Here is a 15,962-nt window from a genome sequence, read left to right on the forward strand (position 1 = left end):
ACATAGGTAACATATTCAGAGATCTCACGATATCTGACATTCAGTACTGCTACGACTCTAGTTCATCCCATCATTTCTCACTGAGATTACTGCAGATGCCTCCTAATTAGTTGAGCTCTTTGCACCTGCTCTTACTTCTCTTACGAACTGTCTGCCATGATCTCTTTGATTTTTGTCTTCATTTTCATTTCCTCTGCTTCACTCTGTTTGAACCTCACTGGCCAGTCACGCTAATCTGTCAGGAACTTTGCACTTGTTTCCTCTGTCTGAAATGTTCTCTTTTCCCTGAACCCCCCCCAGTTACCTGCGTGGCTCATTCCCTCATCTCCTTCAGGTCTTTATTCAAATATTACCTGCTTAGTGGTTGTCCTATCTATCATTGAAAGCTTCCCCCAATACTTCCTATCCCTCATCTTTCATTATTTTTGTCCTTAGCACCTGTCAGCACTTAGCACATCGTATATCTTGTTATTATCTCTTCCCAATAGAATTAAAGCTCTGTAACGGCAGAAATTTTCAGTTGTTTTGTCACTCTATACCTAGTGCCTAAAACTACCTGGCACACAGTTCATGCTCAATAAAGACTGGCTAATAGAATCAATGAATAGAGAAATATAACCTTGATTCTTTTTTTTTATTATACTTTTAAGTTCTGGGGTACATGTGCAAATCTTGCAGGATTGTTACATAGGTATACACATGCCATGGTGGTTTGCTGCCTCCATCCCCTGTCGCGTACATTAGGTATTTCTCCTAATGTTAATCTCCCCACCTGCTGCTATCTCTCCCCTAGCCCCCCACCCCACAACAGACACCAGCGTGTGATGCTCCCCTCCCTGTGTCCATGTGCAACCTTGATTCTTAGTTTGCTACTCCACTTTAATTCTCTGGAGAGGCTTGGAGGTGAATATGCCTCTGGAAATATTCAGCTTTTTAGTAACCTTTACTACCTGGGACATACCCTGCTTTCAGAATGTTTTTTGCAGTAATTTCTGACTTCCACATGTGATGTCCAATTTCCAGACATGGTAGTTTTTTTCCCCCCATTAAAAGCTCTCAAACCTACCAGACTAATGAAAATTTAATGTTTAGAAGGAATCCATCTTATATATAAAGATGTGACATGAATCTTTTTCTGGCCAACTTATAAATTGATAATATTTTGATTTTCTGTGAAAACTGCAATTGATAGGCTATTTTATTCCATAGAGAGCTAACTCTCTGGACTTCTCCAGCTTTATGTAGTTTCTATTATAAGTCTACACCCCACAGAACTCAGTATCAGCCTTCTTTCTCTTTTTAGACTCTCTACTTTTCAGTTGGCTAATGATTTGATTTGACCAAGAACATCCTACACTGAGCATCAGCATTACTGTGGCTTCAGACATTTCAGGCTGGCCCTGTACCTGAAAAAATGAGAATTGTTTCAATAATAGGGGGAGTTGTCACCTTTTAAGTCATGGAAAGTACAGTAGTTATACTATGAACAAGATTAAATATTTACAAGAAGTTTAAAGTAACAATCAACTCTATCACCATCTTTTTTACATTTTCACCTGTTCTTTTTCATAAAAGTTAGAACTTTGAATTTTCAGTGGTTCTTCCAAAAGAGAGTACAAGTTAAATACTGTACAAAGGGTAGTCTTATCAGACCTGAAAAATCATTTGGAATTGGTGAAGAAGCCTGTGCTCCCATTAAGAATGCCTAGGTGACTAGGTGTCAGCTAATGGGTTAATGAAACAAACTGGTAAAAGAATAACTCATGATCTAACTTTGATGAAGGCCCAAAGTCAGGAGAAAGGGACCTTTTTTTCCCTGCCCAAATTCTTTATTCATTTGAGTAGGGATATCTCTACAAAAATGATTATTAGCTGTTTCTCTTCAGTGAATTTTCAGATGGACAGTGCTGGACTTAACCATTGTTATATGAATGTTTTTAAGATAACATACCCATACCAGGCATGGTGGCTCACACTTGTAATCTCAGCACTTTGGGAGGGCAAGGTGGGTGGATCACGAGATCAAGAGTTTGAGACCAGCCTGGCTAATGTGGTGAAACCCTGTCTCTACTAAAAATACAAAAATTAGCTGGATGTGTTGGGCAGAGCCTCAGGAGGCTGAGGCTGGAGAATAGCTTTAACTCAGGAGGTGGAGGTTGTAGTGAGCCAAGATTGCACTATTGCACTCCAGCCTGGAGGAGAGTGAGACTCCATCTCAAAAAAAAAAAAAAAAGATAACTTCCTCAGCATAATTCAAACTGTGCTGCCAAACCTCCTGAGTTTAAAAGAAAGCCATCACAAGTTTCAACAAACACAAGCCAGCAAAGGAAAAGGGTATTGATGTTTTACTTTCAAGTGGACACCACAAATGTACACCCATGTGTGTTTCTACTTGGCAGATTGACCTGAACCACCTCTGAAGAACCTGAATTAAGAGCATGGCCATTAAATACCAACATGTGCACTTATACTGTGGGTTTGGGCAAAGACTGCTGTCTCCCAGTCTACACTGATTTTTCTGTCTTTTCTCTACTGAATTACTTTGGGGAAATTCTATTTCAGACCAAGTTTATTTTTCTGTAAGAAAAAGACTCAAGGAATTTAATAATCTGTGTAATTATATGTAGTTGTCTATGTAGTTATATGCAATAACTTTAATAGTTGATCTAGAATTTTAAGAATTCTCCTTAAAAACCTCATTTCTTCCAGGTACACACTAGCATTGGCTTCTTTTATGGGTGATAAGGCGCTTGTTAGTTAGCAAGAAATTTAGTATCATTTCAATAGTTGTACTCAGTTGAATTTTATTTAGTGTAAAGGTCATGTCTGGTTTCCACTGTATAACTGGTATGTTTTTAAGTTAGAGGTCTTGTTTTTTTCTTAATTATATTTAATCATATGATTGGAAAGTTGCAAAATTCAGTCATTCCCAGTGGGTCTTTTTTTTCTTCAACAAACAAGTGAAATGCTGTTTGTTTGCCAGTCACTGAAAATGTCTTAAACTGCGAAGTATTTTATCATTATTCTTCTAAAACTTTGGAATAAATAAACTTCACCTGATAAACCCCTCCTGTAAGGTTAAAACAGTTTTGTAATTGCAAGCATTTAAAAAGCCTACTCTTGAAACACATTTTTCTGTAAAAAGTCAAGTACTGAAACAAAAAGAAAGTAGGAAACTTATTACAAATATGTAATTATTCATAGTTATTATAAAGGAGAGATAGTGGCTTTTAGTATACCCTACAGTAAAAACGTCTGTTTTTTCAAAAAATTGTAATTACATGGTTCTAAAGCACCTTTGCAGATTCATTGGCACTTGGAGAGGGTGAACTTTGGTACTTTAGCCTTAGCCTTTTCTTTAATGGGCTCTGATTTGATTTGAGTAGTTTTCAGGTTTTTTTTTTTTTTTCAAAATCCAAATTTGTCCTTGATATGCAAGGAGGCTAGACAGAGCATGTGCAGTTTCTGGAATGAAACTATCTGCAAATGATCTATTTAATTAGGAAAGCCAGTATTTTAGGTCCAAATGCATTTGTTGGAAGTATAATCAATTCCTTTAACAATTAGAGCAATACATTTTAAAGGAATTTAATAGGCATTTTTCCAGAGTTCCCCTTGTGCTGTAAGCTGTGCTGTAATATGACATCATCACAATATTCAATATTTACTGAACGTAAAGTAAAATAGATGCTAAACTGAGCTATGAGATAATATTTATCCCTTATAAATATAAATTTTAAAGAACTGGCTAGTTTTGAGAATTTATATTTCCATTCCTTTATGGTTAAATCTTGACCTAAAGAGCTGGTGTAATCCAGAAGGGTGAGTAATGCTATTTCATAAATCCACCCTCATTTGGATTTATGTTTTCCAAATGCATTTCTTCAATGTATTCAAAGTTATATTTAAGTCTAACCAGGTTGCCTACAATATAAACTAGGGAGAGGAATAAATAAAAGATGGACTACAAAGAACTGCAATGGTTTTCTTGTTTTTCTTTTTAAATTAAATCTTATTAAACTGATATTGTTTGGACAGTTGAGAATTATCTTAGCCTATTTAGGCTGCTATAACAAAATACTATAGACTGGGTAGATTACAGACAACAGAAATTTGGTTCTTACAGTTCTGGGGGGTGGGAAGTTCAAGATCAAGACACTGTCAGATTCAGTGTCTGGTGAGAGCCTGCTTTCTCACAGATGGCACCATATCATTGTGTCTTCACACGGTGGAAGGGGCTAGAGAGCTGTCTGGGGTCTGTTTTATAAAGGCATTAGTCCATCTAATCACCTCTCAAAGGGCCCATTTCTTTGTACCATTACCTTGGGGGATAGGATTTCAATACATGAATTTTGTGGGGATATAAGACCTTCAGACCATAGAGAGTATAATGGCAGAAAAGAGCTACTGTATATAAGTGAGGTTTAGTTTTTTTTAAGGAATAGATCTGGCAGTACAGGCTCTTGGCAACTGATAGAAGTGGGGCTCATTTAGGAAAGATAAGAGGGAAGTAAAGGCCTTCTAAAACATTCCCCTTTACAGGACTTCTAGCTGCTCCATGTTATTCATCTTGGGCTTAAATTCTATGACCAAACATTCTATCCCTGAGAAAATAAGCACACTCTTAGGAATTCAAGAGTAATCAAGAATTATAGATGACATAATTCTAGGTAACTCTGACTTGATTTCATATGTGATGGTATCTTCCTTTTTCTAGAGTCTTATCTTGAGCAATAAATTATAGCATCATATGTAAATATTATTCATATGCCAATTACCAACAAACATGCTTAGAAATTCTATGAGCAAGCATGAAAAGATGATGTACCTGAAGTTAACCAGTGCGATATTCTCCATCAGAAGTGGATTATTCTCGAAATAACTCCAATCACCTTATTACCTTTTATAGTTTTGGTTAAACTCAGAATTCTTTGAGTATAATATAAAATTGTGTCATTTTTCTCCCAGTTCCTTCTATTTCTCTGGCTCTAACTTGAACCAAAGTGAAGAAATAATAGTTTAATCACACACACACACACACACGCACACACACACATACACACAAGATGTCTTTCATTCTGTTTCAGAATGTGTCACAACTACTTTTGTAGAAATAAACCAAGTCCAGTTCTGAAGTTCTAGAACTTCTTTGGTGGTATTGTGGACTTTTTAATTCATGAAGTAAACATGTAAAAATATCCACTTCCTGCATTTTTGGGGAGGATACAGGGAAAAGGAGGAGGGTCTTAGAATTGTGGGTAAGGTTGAGATAAGGTTACGATTGACTTTGGAGTTGCCTGGCTGTGAGAGGCTTCCTGAGAGGAGCATAGGGGAGAGTCTTCAGATATGGCTCTAATACTTCTGAAACATATGGGTGTTGGGTTTGATTAAAATTCTAAATTTTCTTTGACATTGTGTGCTGATCTCTTGATCTATTTTCACTCCTGGTTCTACTAATGTGTTTTTTTTTTTTTCCCTCTTCTGGGGGTGGTAAGAGGTCTATAAATAATACCCTATGTAGAGCTTCCACTGATCTCTGCCCTTTGTTCTCATCTTTAGTGACTTAGGTGAGCGTTTAGCTTTCTCTAGGAAAACATTTTTCAATCATTAAACCTTTGGGTGAAGAATGTAGAAAACAATTTTAATTCCTTCTTTATCTCTTTCAATATCTCTCAGAAGGTTTAAAGTGAAAGAAAGAAGCCTTTTTGTTTGTGTCATGATGAACAGCAAAACGATGATCCTTTTCCATTTTCCTTTAGCAGTAAAGGAAGTGTCTGTTTGTGTAATATGTGGGATATAAAGTCTGTCAAATGTATTTTGCTCTCATTTCCATTAAGGTTTTTTGCTGCTATACATTGCTAAGTTATCAAAATGTCTAGGAGTCTTAGAAAGCAGAAGCTAGAAAAGAGGGTTGTTACATCCCTAAGGTTAGAAGGAGATATCCTGTTATCAGAATAATCTGTTGTTCACTGAGCTTGTGCATATTTAGACACATATAGAACCAGACATGAAGGGTAAACTTTTTTAAATCATAATAAAAGTGGAACATGCATCTGCTGAGATATGTATATTAAAGGAAGACACACAAAACATGCTGGTCTTCCTTACGCATCAATAAAACAAAATTTTACGTTCATCTTGCCACTTCACACATCATGCTTTTTATGTCTGAGATAAATATTGGTTAATCACTGATATTTCACCTTATTTAAACTTGCCTCGTGAAGTCACAACAGAATCCTCACAGTGGCGGTTATTTTTATACACTGTAGGCTGTACCCACATGGAGAATTTTGAAACGCATATTTTTCTACCTTATTAAAAATTTAGTTAAATAATTGTTCTTAAGGATCTCATGGTTACATATAGGCAGATATAAAACCAAGGATGCTTTGGCTTCTCTTGATTTGCTTTTATCCTCTGTAACTTCAGGGGAGCAGTCTAGTGCTTCTCTTTGAGTGTATTTATGAAGATTATGTAATTAATGATGTAATAAGCTATTAATACTCAACAAAAAGAGACATTTTGGAAGTGCTGGAAGGGTTGGTGATGGAGGGGTTGAGACTGCTATTTCTAGAGGACATTAGAACACTTTTAATTGCTCTTTACTAATCTCATTTTCCTAGATGGATCAAGTTTGAAGAAAAAGTGGAACAGGGCGGGGAAAGATGGAGCAAGCCCCATGTGGCCACATTGTCCCTTCATAGTTTATTTGAGCTGAGGACGTGTATGGAGAAAGGATCCATCATGCTTGACCGGGAGGCTTCTTCTCTCCCACAGTTGGTGGGTAAGTATGCTGTTTGAACCTTTTATTATTTTTGTTGACTTTACCTATCCACAGTTCACCAAGGCAGATGACTAGTAGTGTAAGCAGAGTTAAATATTTTATAACATTTATTCTCTCTTTTTGTATTATAATATTAGTATGATTTATTGCAAGAAAATTTGAAAAATACACAAATATTAAGAAAATAGTGAACTATCTTCCATAACATCTTCCTCTGGTCATTGTTGGCATTTTGGAATATTTCCTTCTAGCTTTACTTCTGAATCCTTTCCCTTATGATGTTGTTTTTTTTTTTGAGACAGAGTGTCACTCTGTTGCCCAGACTGGAGTGCAGTGGTGTGATCTCAGTTCACTGCAACCTCCGCCTCCTGGGTTCAAGCGATTCTCCTGCCTCAGCCTCCCGAGTAGCTGGGATTACAGGTGCCTGCCACCATGCCTGGCTAATTTTTGTATTTTTAATTGAGGCAGGGGGGTTTAACCATGTTGGCCAGGCTGGTCTCGAACTCCTGACCTCAAATGATCCACCCACCTCAGCCTCCCAAAGTACTAGGATTACAGGTATGAGCCACCATGCCCTGCCATGCTTTTCATTTTTAGTTATTTTTCATTTTATATGCACAGTTTTACATTCACTTCCTTCACTTATTAGCATAAGATTAATATTATAAATAGAGTCTCTTTATTCACCCATCCTTGGTTATATTGGACTGGAAGTCCAGACACTAGATTTCTAGAACTCTTTGATGTTAGATATCTTAGACTTGCACTTAACTTCTCTCGACCTCAATTTCATCAACTGTAAAACAGGACTTAAATCATCTATAAGAAGGGAAATAATCTAGCTCCTGGGTTAGGGTTGATTGTAGGCAGAAGTCAAGCCCCTTTAGCTGCATGTGGCTAAAGGCTGGGTGGGACAGGGATCCAGCAGGACGTTACAGGTGACTGCATAAGGTCACACTGGTGGCAAGTGTCATTTGTATCACCACCATCAAAATCATTGAAACTCATGGTGCAGGGCAGCTTTGGCATCCTTTGTTGTTAATATTTTGTGCATTGAATGTTAACTCATCATGCTGAATACCTTGAGTATACATCACTGCATTCCAAACTGGGCCATTGTTTTCATTTTTTATCAGTGGTATGGCCCTAAAACTGCCATATTACCCTTCAGATCTAGGTGTGCCAGAGATTGCGTTTTTTTAAATTTTTTTTATTTTTTTAAAGAAGTACAGGGACTCCACTTCTTATTCCTAGGAAAATTCCATAACCAGGTGAGCACTGGATCTCTGTAGGGATGTGACTGGATTTTTCCAAGGGGTCTGCAGTGTGCCTACCCTGGGATTGTGGGAAAGAAGATGTGGATCAAAGACCTGAAGAAGGTGATCAGTGTAACATCCTTATATGATTTCAGACTTACTGCAAAGTTTCTTTGCATATCTGTAGACAAAAGGCTTGTCTGTGACATCTGTGTCTTTATATTATAGGTAATACGAATGCTGCAGCATTTGTGTTGGAAGAAAAGATTAGCTGTCAAATGAGGCCTATGTCTGGCTGATGTATATAGTTGGTTCTTTTTCAGAGAGCTTGTTAGTTAGATTTGCAAAGAAGAGCCATGCTTTTCATGCATCTGAAGTACGTAAGGTACAAGTGTGGAAGGGAGAGGACTTATGTGAAGATGCTGGATGGACAGAAATAATTATTTAATACCTTTATTCTACAGTAGTACATGAGCTTCGATAATGTGCCAAACACTGTTTTAGGCTTTGGTAAAATTAGGGTTTGCAAATCTACCACTAGGTAAATGAGATAAAGTATTTAAGTCAACATAGGTACAAATCTGCATATGTAGTTAGAAGATAATGGAGGAAACACAGTTTTACATAGCATTTTTCATATTGAACAAGGCAGGTGAGGCTGAAAATGGAAATCTGATACATGAGGAGAGATCTTGGATTACGGTACCCGGGGAGAGTGGAACGCATCTATAGAGACAGAAGCAAAGAGAAAGAATGATTTCCTGGGCCATCTCTTCCATTGCCTTTTTTCATTTATTAAAAGCTGCAAGAGAGATTGTTATCCAGAAAAGTATAATGATTGGCAAAAATCAATCCAGTTTTTGAGTGAAAATTGTAATTCTCAGACTTTAAGAACTAACCTGGAGCAAAGATGTCAAAAATTACACAAGTTGAAAATAAGTCAAATGTGCATAAATATAGGGCAAACTGGAGAAGAAACTCATGTCTTGGTACTGTATAGGCAGTCTAGGAGGAGAATAAGGGTCACCAGGAAGATTCCCATATTAAAAAAAAAACAGTTTTTATCATAGATGATCATTACTGCCTAAAGTTTCCCCACTTAGGGATTCATGCCACTGTGCTCAACATTTGTCCTCAGTTAAAATATACATACTATATGGAAAGATGTCATTTATTAATTAATTTCCATACTATATGAAAAGATGTCATTTATTAATTCCCATGTAAGTGATGTAGAATAAGGAATGCTGGATTTAATGTTGGGGCTTTTAATTAAAGTCTAGCCCTACTAGCATGTATGACCATGGGCAAGGCCAGTTACTTAAATCTTTTGGAGTCTTCATTCCCTCATCTATAAAAGGAAGATGAAGGTGGATCTTTCAGGGTTGTTATGAGCATTAAATAAGATCATCAAATGTATTTGCTGTCTACTTACATGTCTATCCCAGTATAAATAGTTTATCTAGATCTTTCTGCGTGTCACCTAGCAGATTGTAGATGGATTGAGTCAGATAGAGAGACACTCAGTGACTTCATGAACAGGAGACAAGATTCCAAACGGTGTGGTAGATAGAGCTGGAAACAGTGGAACAGCATCTCTGCTGTGCTTGGAGCTGATCCGCAAGGGTGATGAAAGTTAAAAGTTGAATTACACATTTTGATGTTTCTGTTAAACTGTCTTTGGGGCCGGGCACGGTGGCTGACGCCTGTAATCCCAGCACTTTGGGAGGCCGAGGCGGGTGGATCACAAGGTCAAGAGATCGAGACCATCCTGGTCAACATGGTGAAACCCCGTCTCTACTAAAAATACAAAAAAAAAAATTAGCTGGGCCTGTAATCTCAGCTACTCAGGAGGCTGAGGCAGGAGAATTGCCTGAACCCAGGAGGCAGAGGTTGTGGTGAGCCGAGATCGCGCCATTGCACTCCAGCCTGGGTAACAAGAGCGAAACTATGTCTCAAAAAAAAAAAAAAAAACAAAAAAAACTGTCTTTGGGAACTTCATCACCAGGAAGATCCATTTTAAGGAGTTTCTGTTCTTCAGCAACTAACTGACCCTTTTCATGTTGTAGAAGAGAAAGTACCACATTATACTGGAACGTTTTTAGCCAATGGCCGAAGAGAGAAGGTTTTGGTATTTAGTAAGAGAGGTTAATCAAGCATTTTATGGTCTCCTTTCAGTTTTTCATTATTTTTTATTATCAGTTATGAACTTTTTCTCTAACCTTCATGCATTTACTTTAAAAATTGTCATAACATGTTAAAATTAGACACTACTAGGTCACTTTGAGGTATCATCACTCACTAATATGTTAGCTCTGCAGGCCCTGGGGCAAGCAGGCAGAGAGCCAGTGCTGTCATTCTGGAGCTGATAATATGGAGAAGTGGTTCAGGGGCAAATAACACATCACAAGTAAAATAAAGGGGAGGAAAAGGGCTGGATTTCCAGAAGTAGGGAGAAGAGCATGTTTGAAAGAGTGTCACTAGCTAAAAAATTCTTAATCCTCTGAAAGAATCAAAACCTAACACAGGGTAAAACATGAAGGCAACAGAGACCTTTTTCATCTAAATGACAGAAGATGGCACAGTAACTTGAGGAGTTATAGTCATTATTTGGTTATTTAAAAAATCCTTTTGTAGCAGAGGGTGAGGTGGAGTTGTTTTGCTGATACTTCTGAGTTGATCATGCTGATACTTCTGAGTTGAGAATCATGCTGATACTTGTGAGTTGAGAATTATACACAGCTAATTCTTAAGATGCATCTCCCCCCACACCCCAATTTTATATCAACAAATGAGAAGAAAAAGAAATAATAGCAAGCATGATTATATCAAACAAACAATAGCTGCTTTTCATTTTCCTTTGCAGTCCACCTGCTACCCCTCACTAGCCTGCCTCTGAGAGGCATCTCACTCTGCAGGCTCAAAGACAGCACCACACCACGTGAGGGCCCTGCACCACGGTGGGTGACTGTTTAAGCAGGTGTTACTTCTCACACTTACATAAAAAATTCAGCCTATTTTTGATTCGTCTGGCCTCCACTTGATTTTTTTGTGAAGAACCTCTTCTGAATCTTAATAGAAAAATTTATCTTTAAAGTATTATAAAGGATAAAACATCATTTTCACAGATTATTTAATAGCTTTATTTTTAGTATCCTCATTGTAATTCTACATTTAAAGAGTGTCATTCACGTATGAAGCCGAGTCTGTGGGAATTTTCCTCCCCTCTTATGTTAAAAAAATTATAAGCCATTTCAGGTATTTTATCGTGATGGGAAATGGATTGGGAAAATGTAGGTCTATTTTTGGAGTCTCGTTTTTATATTTAAAGGCATTCCCGAGCTGTGCATGTTGGCAGATAGGTTGGTCCTATTGTTTCTTAGTTTTTATACCTTTTATATTTTTAAAATGGCATTAACTTTTTTTGTAGTCACAAAACTAATGCATGTTCATTTTTAAATAATCTGGAAAACTGTAACATGTAAAATTAAAAAAACTCACTAATCTCTCAGAGCTGTCCTCTCAGCATTTTTTTCTGTAAAACACTGTTTACACATGTATAATTGATTTTACAAAATAGAACCATACTACATCATTTTAGTATGTTTTTTTTAAAACGTAAGAACTTTTTTATGTCATTAAATAGAAATATGAACATTACTATAGTAGCTGCAAAATATTCAATAAACTATTCTTGGGCATTTAGATTGCCTTTAAGTTTTAATTATAAGGAAGGAAGTGAACATCTTTATTATATTGTTGTGAGATGATTTCTTTAGGATATATTTCTAACGGTAGACTATTCAAAAGGTGTAAACATATTACAAAGCTTTTGTACTTCCTAGTCAATACTGCACCATTGTCGTCAGAAATGGAATTGCCCGTTGAATACCTTTCACATCATGGGGGTTGATTCAACTTTTTAATTTTTATTTCTTTGACAAATTAAAAAATTCTCATAATTGGTCATATTTGTATATTTATTTAAATTATCTTAGTTAATCTTGAAGTTGAATATGTATTTATGTATTTTTGGCCCTTTGTGTTTCTTTTAAGAATGTTTGTGATCTTTGTCCATTCTTCTGTCACGTAGCCATCATTCTTTTGGTCTGCAAAAGCTCTGCACATATCAATTTTCTTTTCTCTAGAGCTTAGTTTTTAAATAAAGAAAAATATTGTGTGACATGGAGAAAGATCTAAACTTTGAGTTGGAAAACCTGGTTTTATATGGGAGTTTTGCCTTTAATCAGTCGATGTCTGCGGGCAAGTCACTCTGTGGCCCTGTGTTCTCGTCTGCATAATAAGAGATTGAACTTGATGCCCCAGGAGGTTCCTTTCAGCTCTGCTATCATCTAGAGTTGGCACATTCTCTCCCAATTGGTAGCGTCTGTGGGATTTTGAACATTGAAGGCTTAATTTCAGTGTAGCTGTGAAATATTACTGCCCCCACTTTCCTTGGAATGATTTTGTAGTTTATGCTTAAAGAGATCCCTATAATGTTGGCCATTTTAAAGGAAACTTAATGAAGGGCATAAAGCCATACAGATGTTTTAACCTGTTCTAACTGGTGATTTCCAGGCATTGGTAACAGAGGACTGGCTGTGCATACATAGAGATTGGTTTGAGATTTCAAGGGAGGGCAAGAATAGAGGGAGGCTCTGCCACGAAGAGTAGATAAGAAACAGTTTAATCTACAACCCTGAAATTAAAGTAGGCGTTTGATAGCACTCATAGCAGATATGGTGGGTCTGTTTGTTTGTTTTTCTGGTTCTGCTGTAAAATGGACTTTCCACTTCAAAAGGACTTAAAGGGAAAGTAGAGGGGTTGTGTTTTGTAGGCACCTAATTATTTACTGTAGAACAGAAGTTTAATTGTAATTACAGGATCAATTCTGATAGTTTTACTGAGTGGGGTTTGTGTAGTTAAAAATACTCAGAGCTAAAAGCCGCTCTCAAACCAAAACATTCCTATGGGAGAAACTTTTCCTGCCTTGCCCAGCCTCCCTACCAAGTGGTCCCATGTTATATAACATTTATGGCCTCTCTATGAGGCATGTGATGAAAAATCCTGGATTCAGCCTTTGCTTGGCTTCCAAATAGTTGACTGTACACTGTGTAAATTGCCAGTTTCTAGCTATAGGCTGTGAGGCTAATTCTGTGAGTGCTTAGAAGATGGACTATTGAGAAGTTCAGTCATGCCTGCCCAAGCAAAACCCCTTGAACATCTATAACTTCTCTTTACAAAGAAGTGAGAATCCTTGGGAGATGCTGTTATCCTACCAGTACTCATTGATTTTCTTGACAACCTTTTGGAAAAGAATAGCTATTGTTCATGTCTCTACATTTATATGCTAAAGTTTGCCTAAGAGGAAAATATGAATATATGTGCTAGATGCATCCAGAAAGGGAGGCATGGGATCCATTACTCTCATTCTGTGCAGAGGACTAACGTTCTACTTGCATACATTGAGATAGACTCCTACCAATGCATATCTTCATGGATTCTGTAATGTTTTGTCCTCAGCCCCATCCTGCCTGGAGATAAATGTTGGCCTGTCATGTAGATGTAGAGTAGAATGCACCAGGCTTCATTTATGCCATATTGCTTGCATGTTGACTTGTGAGAAAGAGGGTTTCTTATTTTCTGTTGGAATAAGAACTTACCTTCCAGCAGAATGACCTATGAGCAATTTCTATGAAACAGTATCATCTTTCTGGTTAAAATCACACTAAAAAAAGAGTAATAGAAACTTAAATTTTTTTGTTAGTAAGAGTAAGGTATTACAATTTCATAAAAAATTTTAGTCACTTTATACTTTAAAATGTCCAGTGGATACATTGGAAAGTCTTTAGTTGGATCTGAACAAGGAGAATAAGCCTCTTTTCTTAGAAAAGACTGCAGCATAATTTTGTAGTTTAATCTTTCTTTCATGGGATTAATTCAGATGACCTGATATTGGGTATTGTTTTCCTTTACTGTATTCTATTATTAAGTATATATAACATTACAGAAGAATTTGGGAAAATAGATTTTAAAAATCAACAATATCATTAAATTTTCTATACTCTTTAAGTTTTTGTATATCATTTACATTTCTGATGTACATTTGCTATGAGTACATGAACTTTTTGAATCTTACTTTTTTTAATGAGAAATATAAATTACTTACTGTGTTACAGAAGAATCTAACTTATGTGAATACACCATAACTGGGATTGAAAAAAACATAAAATGAATACTCTAATATTTGTAACTCTCATTAATGCCAGTATCTGTGTACACATTATCTTTTACATAAAATGGGAAATTGGAAATTTGGAAAATAATATATTGGTATTGAATCTGAGGGTGACATCCATAAAGTTAGAGTAAAAAAATAACTTCGCGGTTTTGTGACTGAGTTTTGATTTTTGCTTTTGTTTTGCTTTGCTTTTGTGTTAGAAATGATTGTTGACCATCAGATTGAGACAGGCCTGTTGAAACCTGAACTTAAGGATAAGGTGACCTATACTTTGCTCCGGAAGCACCGGCATCAAACCAAGAAATCCAACCTTCGGTCCCTGGCTGACATTGGGAAGACAGTCTCCAGTGCAAGTAGGATGTTTACCAACCCTGATAATGGTAATGCAGAGGCCAGCTGGCTGCTGCTTTCTCTTGTCTCACTCACCTTTACACCATCTCCTGTCATCTTTGTTTTAACCCTTCTCCATATTTCTTCTTTTCTTGAGTTCATATGCCATAGTCATTTCATAATGACATTTTCAATTCAGTTGGGCAGGTTTGCAGTCCTGCTGGAAAGATTTCCGCAGTTGTAGGCTGCTACTGCCATGTGCCTTGCTTACTCCGGAGGTGGTTCTGTAGTAACTCTATGATGAAACAATGGAATATTATATGAGTCAGTAAATTCTTAGATTATTGAGTACCTCTCTGAATATGTTTTCAACATGATCGTTTGCCAGAGTTAGGAGAATAGTAAGATATGATAAATACCTTGAAATCTCCTATCACTGCTTAGTATGTGAAATGGTGTTCAGCTTATATAAATGATTACTTCATCAAAGTTAGACTCAATATTATTTTTTACCTCTAATAAAGCCAATCTGCTTTTTTGATATGTGATAATGATAGATCCAAGAATAATTATTTGAGATGGGATATTAACCCCATTATTTAATGATAAGGAAGACACTATATCCTATCTGTAGTTTATTGATTTACCAGAGTTTCCTGTAGAATGTCTATCTTTTGTATCAGTGCCTTTGTTTCAAATAAATTTCATGATTGGGAGCAATCTGAGAAGGGAGAAGTTGGTTTCCGTGAGGTATGGAAAATGAAGGTATGGTGGAAAGAATTACTAAGCATTGGGCTGATAGGGTTAGATCTATCCTCCCATCCCACCCCCAGTCTTTTTTAGTATTAAGAGAGATGAGGCCAGCCACGGTGGCTCATGCCTGAAAATTCCAGCACTTTTGGAGGCTGAGGCAGGTGGAGCATGAGGTCAGGAGATTGAGACCATCCTGGCTAATGAAAATGGTGAAACCTCATCTCTACTAAAAAAATACAAAAAATTATCTAGGTGTGGTGGCACATGCCTGTAGTCCCAGACACTTGGGAAGCTGAGGCAGGAGAATCGCTTGAACCTGGGAGATGGAGGTTACAGTGAGCTGAGATTATGCCACTGCATTCCAGCCTGGGTGACAGAGCAGGACTCTGTCTCAAAAAAAAAAAAAAAAAAAAAGAGAGAGAGAGAGAGAGAGACATGAGTAGATAAGGAAGATTCTAATTCATTGCTCTCAGCTGCATTTTCAGAATAACATAAAACCGGTTTTCATGGAAAAAGGTGGAGTAAGCGAATTGTATCAACTGAACTGCAACTCAGCTATGCCATTTCTGGAAATGGGTTTTCTCTTCTTAGTATA

At 36.9% G+C, this 15,962-nt stretch overlaps 1 protein-coding gene across 8 annotated transcripts in view; it reads left to right on the forward strand.

Annotated features, from left to right (window-relative positions):
- Positions 1-15,962, forward strand: part of SLC4A4 (solute carrier family 4 member 4) — a 495,962-nt gene that overhangs the window by 256,698 nt on the left and 223,302 nt on the right. For all 8 annotated transcript variants that reach the window (XM_012464424.2, XM_064367811.1, XM_012464425.2 and 5 more), the window contains 2 exons: positions 6,627-6,787; positions 14,485-14,664. In XM_012464424.2, the coding sequence (XP_012319847.1) occupies positions 6,627-6,787; positions 14,485-14,664 (341 nt within the window). The remainder of the gene's footprint in view (positions 1-6,626; positions 6,788-14,484; positions 14,665-15,962) is intronic.

The sequence above is a fragment of the Aotus nancymaae genome, unplaced genomic scaffold (genome assembly GCF_030222135.1).
Source record: "Aotus nancymaae isolate 86718 unplaced genomic scaffold, 86718_ANA_hifiasm-v0.15.2.pri h1tg000006l, whole genome shotgun sequence".
In the NCBI taxonomy this organism is placed as follows: domain Eukaryota; kingdom Metazoa; phylum Chordata; class Mammalia; order Primates; family Aotidae; genus Aotus; species Aotus nancymaae.